At 42.6% G+C, this 9,366-nt stretch overlaps 1 protein-coding gene across 1 annotated transcript in view; it reads right to left on the bottom strand.

Annotated features, from left to right (window-relative positions):
• plxnc1 (plexin C1) overlaps positions 1-9,115 on the bottom strand; it is a 19,388-nt gene extending 10,273 nt beyond the window's left edge. The window contains exons 1-15 of the mRNA XM_070439901.1: positions 8,704-9,115; positions 8,508-8,610; positions 8,181-8,268; positions 7,942-7,980; positions 4,564-4,697; positions 3,791-3,967; positions 3,198-3,300; positions 2,834-3,013; positions 2,541-2,711; positions 2,321-2,423; positions 1,335-1,436; positions 1,011-1,114; positions 833-874; positions 577-701; positions 67-365 (exon numbers count right to left, since the gene is read on the bottom strand). Of these exons, the coding sequence (XP_070296002.1) occupies positions 67-365; positions 577-701; positions 833-874; positions 1,011-1,114; positions 1,335-1,436; positions 2,321-2,423; positions 2,541-2,711; positions 2,834-3,013; positions 3,198-3,300; positions 3,791-3,967; positions 4,564-4,697; positions 7,942-7,980; positions 8,181-8,268; positions 8,508-8,610; positions 8,704-8,995 (2,062 nt within the window). The 5' untranslated portion in view covers positions 8,996-9,115. The remainder of the gene's footprint in view (positions 1-66; positions 366-576; positions 702-832; positions 875-1,010; positions 1,115-1,334; positions 1,437-2,320; positions 2,424-2,540; positions 2,712-2,833; positions 3,014-3,197; positions 3,301-3,790; positions 3,968-4,563; positions 4,698-7,941; positions 7,981-8,180; positions 8,269-8,507; positions 8,611-8,703) is intronic.
• Between the last annotated feature and the right edge of the window lie 251 nt (positions 9,116-9,366).

The raw sequence follows: 9,366 nt of genomic DNA, 5'->3' as shown, positions 1-9,366 counted from the left end.
ACTGACCCTGAGGAAGCCGTAGAGACAGACGGACTGACCCTGAGGAAGCCGTAGAGACAGGCAGACTGACCCTGAGGAAGCCGTAGAGACAGACAGACTGACCCTGAGGAAGTCGTAGAGACAGGCAGACTGACCCTGAGGAAGCCGTAGAGACAGACAGACTGACCCTGAGGAAGCCGTAGAGACAGATGGACATCCAGTTGGTGAGCAGCTTTTCTACGATGGACTCGGTGCGTCGCAGCATGAGTTTGGGCTGGGAGTTACTGGGCTGCTCCATCAGAGCCCTGAGTAGTTCCTCCATCACCTGGGTCAGGTAGGGCAGGTCACCGTGGAGGGACACGGTCAGCAGGGAGGCCACCGCACACCTTGTAGGACACAACATACATCCGACTTATGACATCTCTATTACCTGRTATACACACCAACCTGCTCATCCATAATGACTTAAARYACACCTAAARKATTTCRACTGTACTATATACAGTACCTTAACCTTATCTGTCGTATATCCTATACCCAAACCAGCTAAGTGACACTTGGCCTAAATTGTGTCCTGTCCTGTCCTCACTGACTCACTTCTCCTTGACGTTGAAGTTCTTCTGCTCCTCCAGAGCGTGGACGAAGGAGGTGAGGAACACCTGATCCCGGATCAGTCTGGACAGAGCCTGACAGCTCTTGTCTGGCTGCACCTTCACCACGTCCTGACCACAGGACAGATGTTAGCTACTTATGGAAATCTATTACATCCTCCGTTTCCCTTCCAGTCATTCATAAAGTCATGTTATGGCAATCAGACAAGCAGATTTCACAAACAGTTCAAATCAAATCTCACCTGGCCAATGTCTWTGATACAGGAGGTCATCACAGGTCCACCCTATTGCAAACAAAAGGACAAAGTATGAACATAAAAACACAACCTATCTGTCAATTTAATACAACATTTCTTATTTTAAAGCAGACTGTATTAGGTATACTGCATTGACTCTGTTCTGTGTTCTGCTCCTACGTACGTCAGGGAAGAAGATCCTGGAAGCAAAGTGCTTGTAGTCCAAGAAAGGGATGGCTCCAACGTTCTCAATTAAATCACACTTTTCCGTCTGCATATCCACAAATCCTAGAGAACAGAAGGGTAAGTAAAGGTGTTTATTTGTGGTGTAACTGTACRGTATGAARCCTATGTGTGAATTGCATGTGGGTAGTAGTCATGGGCCTTTACTCTGTTAAATCCATTTTATGAGGCCAATTTGGTGCATCAGTGAGTATGAGTGTGTGTGTGCCTGTCTGCGTGCGATTTAAGAATATAAATCAAGGTCGGTGTGTCCACGATGACTGACCTTGTCTGATGTCATTTCTGATGTCACACTCCAGCAGTTCCAGCTGCTTGTTCATTTGTGCCGCCATTTTCCTCTGTTTATTGTAGGAATACCACACCGCACCTGGTCAGGACAGACAAAGCTTATTTCTCTCTCACACACACACACACACACACCACACACACACACACCACACACACACACACACACACACACACACACACACACACACACACACCACACACCACACAACACACACACACACACACACACACACACACACACACACACACACACACACACACACACACACACACCACACCACACACACACACACCACCACACACAACACACACACACACAAACCTATGGGCCCTATTCAAAAAAGGCCTGTTAAAAAAACATGTTGTTTATTAATTCGACCATTTAAAAAAAACAAGCACACATATAACTTGAAAAAGCCATACATGCACATGAAAAAAATCATTGAGGATAACACACAATAAAGTCTGGAACTTATTTCCATTGTGGTTCTCTTGAGACAAGATGGCTATACAAGATCGAACACAGTACGGCAGTGGAATAATAAAACAAAAACATAAAAGAAGAACATCTATCTCATCATTCCAGTTACATCATAGGGGTTATTCATATGGGCACAGAAGACATCAAACATATTTTTACTTTATGTTTAAAGCTACCCAGAGAGGACGTTGTTTTTATGGGCAGAGGCAACTCATTCCATTCTGAGGCTCCAGTATACAAGAAAGTACCTTTCCCAGCATTACTCCTGAACCTGTATAAGCACACATCAGCAACACCTGATCTGGTGCTGTGATTGTGTGCATCCCTAACACAAGGAAAGTAATCACTTAAATATCTGGGTGCAGGTCAGAACTCTTTTCAGAACCCAGAACCAAATCTTGCGTGCCAGCTACTTGATTGGACATTTACAGTCTGTCATGAGACACTAAGTCAAAACAAAGTTGATGAAGTTGAATACTTACCCACAATGACCACAATGATGATGGGTATAAGCACAAGGATGATTAGGAGTGAAGGTGCAGCTTGTTTTGGTAAAAGGTTTTTCGTGAAGTTTCCAACTCTTATCTGAAAAACAAACATCAGCATGTTGACTGTAAAATACTATTTCCAAGGACAGTTCTGATTCAGAGTTTCCAAGAGCAACTGACAACCTTTTTGCATTTATCTGAATAAGAGGTTTACCCTCACTGACTTGATGTTAACGTTGGGAGTGTTCTTTATCTCACAGATGACAGAGTCACTCCCGTTGCTCTTCTCGATGGTTTCCATGACACACTCTACATCCTGGTTCTCCTCCTGAACACCAAACACTAAGATCTCTTCTGTGGTGATGTTCAACTTGTCAGCCCTTTTCTGAAGAAAAAATAAAGAAATTGAATGTGTATGAGAGAGAGAGAGAGAGCGAGAGAGAGAGAGAGAGAGAGAGAGAGAGCTTTCAAGTACATATGTGTGTGTATGGGTGCACATGTGTATACCTCAATGGTGACACGCAGGTCGTTTCCTGTCTTGATTGCGGTGTAGCTGGTGAAATCTGGGTCGGGATGGTAGGTGAGCTGTGATGAGCAGGCCAGTGTCTGATTGGTCACTCTCAGAGACACAGTTGAGGTGACTGGCTGGTTAATGTGTTCAAAGGGAGGTGCGTGGTACCACAGAGTCTAAAAACACCAACAACATTAATTAGAATACCTCAGATATTGATCCCCCCATGACTGATTTCTGTGTTGTGTGAAGGTGAGGTGTGCATGCTCATATTAGGTTACTGACTGGTTACGTGAGAGTGGGTGAAGACTTGATGCTCAGTCAAGAAATCAATTAAAATCATTGTGTTAAGATGTCTACCCCAGAGCTGTAGTTGGATTGGATGGTCTGAGGGGTGTGGTCATGAACAACCCCCTCCACAAACTCCAGATGGAACCCTTGGACCTTGATCTTCCTCTTCCCACTGCAGGACACATACCAAATCAACCAATCAGAGGAGGGTTGTTGGTCACACCTAGCGTGCTGATGTGAATTGTAGTCATGTCTAAACCACATTATTTGAATAAGCCAGAGGAAGAAAAACAAGTTGTAACACAAAAAAACTTTTCACAGAATAAATAAAGTATGACATGGTCCATAAAAACATGAAGAATCTGCTTTATAGAGCTACCAAAAGCAAAAACGGAAGCCAGTGCTGAGCAGCTGAGAGAAAGAGGTGATTGAAACATAACACTGTTGTATGAAGCAACTTCTGGGAAGCGGCCCACTTTCTTTCCCCATCAGACAACATAATGGCCAGTAGCCATATATGTTAAAGAGATACAGGCATGCTTCTTAACCTCTGTATAGCTTGTGTGCGTGTGTGTGTGTATTTAAACATTCGGATCATATGTGCGTACCTAAGTGTGTGTGTGTGCGCACAGGCGTACCTATGTGTGTGTGTGTGTTTTTACCTAGCCCAGGTAGTGCTTGGTGTTAGCCCAGTGCAGGACGGTGAGGACACATAGGTGACAGTGGCCTTGCCCAGACAGCGACCGTCTGGCAGCACGGCACACACAATGACAGAACCTTTGTCTCCACTGGGGATGTGGAACGTCAGACTGGACCCAGTGTGGTTCCACACTGGAGACCTGATCATGTGATACACACACTACATAGGTTACAGATCCCCCCGATACTGATGCTCATTCTGTTCACCAGTTCCGGTGGTCTACGTCACCGGATTTCTAGGTTTCACTGAACAGGATTCATTATCATCAACCCCGGACTGTCTTGTCTGATTACACACACCTGGTTCCTATTTCCCCTGATTAGTATATGTGGCCTCTGTTCCCTCTGTCCGTTATTGTTCCCATGTCCATTGGTGGTGTGAGTACCTATGCGTTGGTGCAGCTGTTATGCTGCGTGCTATATAGTATATTGTGTATTATGGGTATCGTCCCTTGTATTTCAACAAAGTTTACCCTCACTCTTTTGTTTGGGTACAGCCCAGTGTTTTTGTATACGTGTTTGTTTTGGGTGTATTAAAAACCCCTATTGTGTATTCCTGCGCCTGTCTCCAAAATCCTTTATTCCAGCGTGACAGACACACTTTACCAAAACACAGTGATAAAGTCTTGGGCTTTCATGAACGAAGTGAGCACCAGTGAAAAAAAATCTCAAAAAATGATGTCTGCATAAATTAGTAAAACAAATCATATTCAACCGATTGTCCACTTTGACTCACTCCTTGAGACTGCAGTACATGTGCCCTTGGATGCGAACCCTAGTCACGTGATGGAGGTTCTTCCCAGTCATCAGGGCGTGGTTTCTCCCATGGAAGGACAGAACACTGGGCACTATGGAGACGATCACTGGCTCCTGACAAACACACACAGACACAGACAATATTTCTGATAAAGACAAGTGAAACTAAATATGTGTTTGTGGCTGTAGGCTTGCTCTTTAATTTTGGTAAATAATGATGAGTGACAAAGTTAGAGGCATAAATATCATACCCTCAAAAAAATGCTAACCTACCCTTTTATTGTAATGATGGAAGGTTAGCATGTCTTGGGGGTATGATATTTGTGCATCTGTAACTTTCTCACTCATCATTATTCACGATTCATTCAGGACTATCAGTAATTATAGTACCATCCACATAAATGTAGAAGCGTTTAGAAACATTCTATTCTTATTTACAATAAAAGTGATTATGCAATACATTATTTACCATTCATTTCTATTGGGCAAATCTTTTATCTGAAACATAACCAAAACAAACAGCAAATGCATCCAAGATTGATGTAATCATTGTGTGCTGGAAATAAGGGACCAAATACTAAACTTTTGACAACTTTAATACACATAAGTATATTTGTCCCAATACTTTTTGGGGGGGATTATGTGTAACAGTTTAGTTTCCTTCCCTCTCCTCGCCCCTACCTGGGCTTGAACCAGGGACCCTCTGCACACATCAACAACTGACACCCACAAGGCATCGTTACTCATCGCTCCACCAAAGCCGCGGCCCTTGCAGAGTAAGGGGAACAACTACTTCAAGGTCTCAGAGCGAGCGCGCACCCAGCTAACTAGCTAGCCATTTCACATTGGTTACATATGTACAAAAAGTGCTGTAATTTCTAATTGGTTCACCTGATATGAATGAAAATACCCTTAAATTAAAGCTGACAGTCCGCACTTTAACTTCATAATCATTGTATCACTTAAAGTGCAGAGCCAAAACAACAAAAAGTGTGTCACTGTCCCAATACTTGGAGCTCACTGTATGTAATTATGATGGATGGTTTGAAATCTACTACTGCCCTGGGGCACAGTCATGTGATCCATGATCCCCACTGTAAGAGGTATGATGATTTGACTCAGAGACAAAGGCTCTATTCACAAACATCTTCTTACTATATATAACCTTTTTGGTCCATGTTATTCTGGTTGAGATAAAATCTCTATTTTACGAGTGATCTAAATGTAGGATGCCCAGATCTATGAAAATTGCTCTGTATAACTGAATATAGTATCTTGGCATTGGTAGACATCCATTTGAGTGTCTTCATTTTGTCCTCAATCTTAGCTTTCGAGAGAGAGAGCAAGAGAGAGAGCGAGAGCGAGAGAGAGAGAGGTTTGATAAGGCCAAAGGAACATTGACACTTTAACAAACACCAAACCTTATGAGGAACAAACACTTCCTTCACCACCAAACACACACAGCTAACGTAAACTCACCCCATTCCGTACAAATGTGCGCAACCGCAACATTCAAACGAGGCCACAAAGAAAACTAATGGGACTGTAGCGACTGTGTTGACTTCAAAATCGGGGGTGTGAACTAGGTTTCTATTCAAGCGTTGATCGACATGGTAATGGCTCTATAGTATTGGAGAAAAGTTGAAAAAACTGACCCTCCGTTACATCGTGACGTGTCATGTCGTAACGTACAGCACGCATAAAGCAACTATTGCTGTCTTATAATCTCTCTTCACCAGGTGTAGCACTTCTCTCATCGTTTAAAAACAAGAAATGGACAGTGACGGGGGTAAGGGGGGATACCTAGTCATTTTTTGCATCATCATTGCATGCGATCATCATTCTCAAAGCCGCTGTTTACTTCTAAGATCACTTTAGCACCGCCCTAAAAACCCGAATCATATTCGACACAAACCTTCAAATAGGTATGTAATGACACATTATATAAACTCTTTATAGTGTTTTATTTACATTTATTTACATTTATTCACACTTAAGGTGATAAGTTGGACAGATCGAGTGAAAAAAAGCAATTTTCCCACACAACATCTCTCCTTCTCACTATCACGCATTAGTTTCGCTTCCCCACCCGCCATTTAAAAAAAGACCTGGCGGGGCTCATTGCCTGCTTGAATTATGCAGAAACGGGCAGCGTTTAGGTCATGTAATTGATTKTGTTGGAAAGGGGAGAAATTGTGCTTTACAATGGTATTGACAGTACAGTTGATCTGGAAGTATTGTGTTTTTGGGGCGCTAAAATAAGGGCAATTGTACGGACCAAGGTGATGTACGAGTTTATGTTATATTCATCACATCTAATTAAATTTGACACATTTCATTCAGACTGGGAGGAGCATGGTAACAAAGTTGTCAGGTTTTGGCCAGGACTGTTCAGGTTTTGGTCACTAGATGTCCCCATTGCACCTTTTTTGTACCTTTTGTTTTTTCCTTGCTCTAATTATTGTTTGCACCTGTGTGTCGTTCCCTTGTTAGTATTTAAACCCTGTGTGTTCCTCAGTTCTTTGCTCAGTGTTTGTATGTTAGCACCCAGCCTTGTTGTGAACATATTTCTCTTATTGGATTTTCCAGAGGTTCTCTGGTTTAGRGCTTGTGTATTTTTGAGTAGTCTTTTGAGGTTTGTTTTTCCCTGCTGTTTTTACCACTTTGTGGAGTTTCTTTGTATTTTGGAGGATATCCATTTTGTGCCTCTTGGCTTTATTTTTGGACGTGGTGGATTTATATTCTTTGCCTGAAGATCTTGTCCTTTTATTAAACCACCATTTCTAGTACTGCTGAGTCTGCCTCATCTTCTGGGTTCTGCCGACTATTAGTGACTGTTTCTCTCACCGGGTCCTGACAAAAGTAAGCTCATTAAAACATCTCAAATGTAGAAACTATACTGTATCTTTCAGTGTTATTCGATTTCAGACGTCAACATTGTTTAGTTGTTGAAATAAGTTACTGTATGTATGTACAGTAAGTAGCTTATGACAAACGTGTGAACTAAATTTAACATTGTTTGGTAGTGTATGGGTTGTGGTGAACTCAGATACAATTTCAGAGCTGACAATTTACAAGAAAGCTCTGTCATTGTCACATTTCACAGAACACATGTCCTTAGCTATTTGATAGGTACTTAGCATGAAATGACTGTGCTTGCAAAGTCACCGTGAAAATCCCAGACCACTTCAAGTCCAATCTGTGTCACATGCAGACACACACGCACACTCGCGCACACACAAACAAACATACACACTTAGTTCCCTGTTCTGAGATCAAACTTCCCTATAAGGGACAGAAGATCCACTGAGAGATGCTGAGGAAGAGGAAAAGGCTYTGATCAGCAGGATGGACTTACAGAGTAGTTCATTCCTGACTGGCTGAGTCTGCACACGTCCTGGGGATAGAAGTGAGAGAGGGTTGATGAACAAGATACAGGAACACACATGGGTGAAGAAGTTGTGAGATGAACACCCCCAAAGAAGAAGGTGTGTGTGTTTGTGTGTTTGTGGGTGTGTATGTGTGTGTGCGCGTGTGTGTGCGCGTGCGCGTGCGCATGCGTGTGAGTTTGTGTGTGCATGTGTGTGCGTGTCATACCTGTATGGAGTCTGAGTTGGCAGACCTGGGTGTCCAGGAGCAGGAATCATTACTCCAGCTACATCCAGCTGTCATGCACTGAGAACACCTGAGAGACACAGAGATACAAATAAGAAAACTACAGTGAGTTTAATCATAAACATGTGTACCATCTGCTACTCATGCAAAATGTGTACTAACAAATCTATAACATACAGAAAGTGCCCAACATAATTTAAAAGATGTCATTATAGTAAATATTGAAGTATGTCTAAACAAGTAGATTTGAAACATAGCCATATCAAGGTGCTGAGGAGTAGCATGACAGATCTGGGATTTCTGACTGACAGGGCAGAGGTAGGTGTTCCAGTGATGTCTGAACAGTTAGTGAGCATCAGTTTCTCAGTAAGGTTCTGCTTCCCCACTCTTATCTCCACTGTGACATCCAGACCTATGTGGAAAAACACAGGGAAACAATCTCTAAGCAAGATGCTCCATATTTTAATTGAGAAATCTACAGGAGAGTTAGAAGGTGAAAGGTCACCTTCAGCAGGAAGCTGGTCGCTGGARAACAGGCAGGAGCATCGAGGCAACGCTGGAGCGGGGCTTGTCCTGTCACACAGATCACCTCTTGTATTGAAGAAGTGGCAGGTAAAGGTGAGACTTCCTGTCCCATTCACATTCAGGTGGACCTTGACAGTGAGTGTGATCTTCTCTCCACTGCTGCTCTTCTCCACCTGGTAAGAGACCATGTTCTGTTGTTGGGAGTCCTCAGAGATGGAGATCCAGGRTGAAGGCTGAAGGCAGTCATCCTGAAACGAACATCTAGAACACATRACATAAAGGGGTGAGGATGAGCAGGTTTAGGGTGACACAGATAAACAGGACATAGAAGTATGTTCACAGAAGTTTTCATATATAGAGGCAAGTTGATTCTAAGAAGCTGTGGGTGATACAGGAAAATGCCTTTTGACCTCTAAGACCATATGGTGTGAAAAACACAGATAGTATGTGTGTAGATCAATGAAACCCTGGGTATGACATTAACACAAACAAACCAGGCAACTGTCCTCACTTAATTACATTGAAACGACTGCCACTGTTAATTTTCATAAAATGATCAAAAAAGTACATTTTAGAAGAATAAGAACAAGAATATAATGAAGACATCCCCGTATTGTGTGTTATGAAAAATAACCAGTAAGGC

The sequence above is a fragment of the Salvelinus sp. IW2-2015 genome, unplaced genomic scaffold (assembly GCF_002910315.2).
Source record: "Salvelinus sp. IW2-2015 unplaced genomic scaffold, ASM291031v2 Un_scaffold2013, whole genome shotgun sequence".
Taxonomy (NCBI): domain Eukaryota; kingdom Metazoa; phylum Chordata; class Actinopteri; order Salmoniformes; family Salmonidae; genus Salvelinus; species Salvelinus sp. IW2-2015.
The sequence above is the reverse complement of the archived record's forward strand: the minus strand, read 5'-3'. Positions and strand labels throughout refer to the sequence as shown.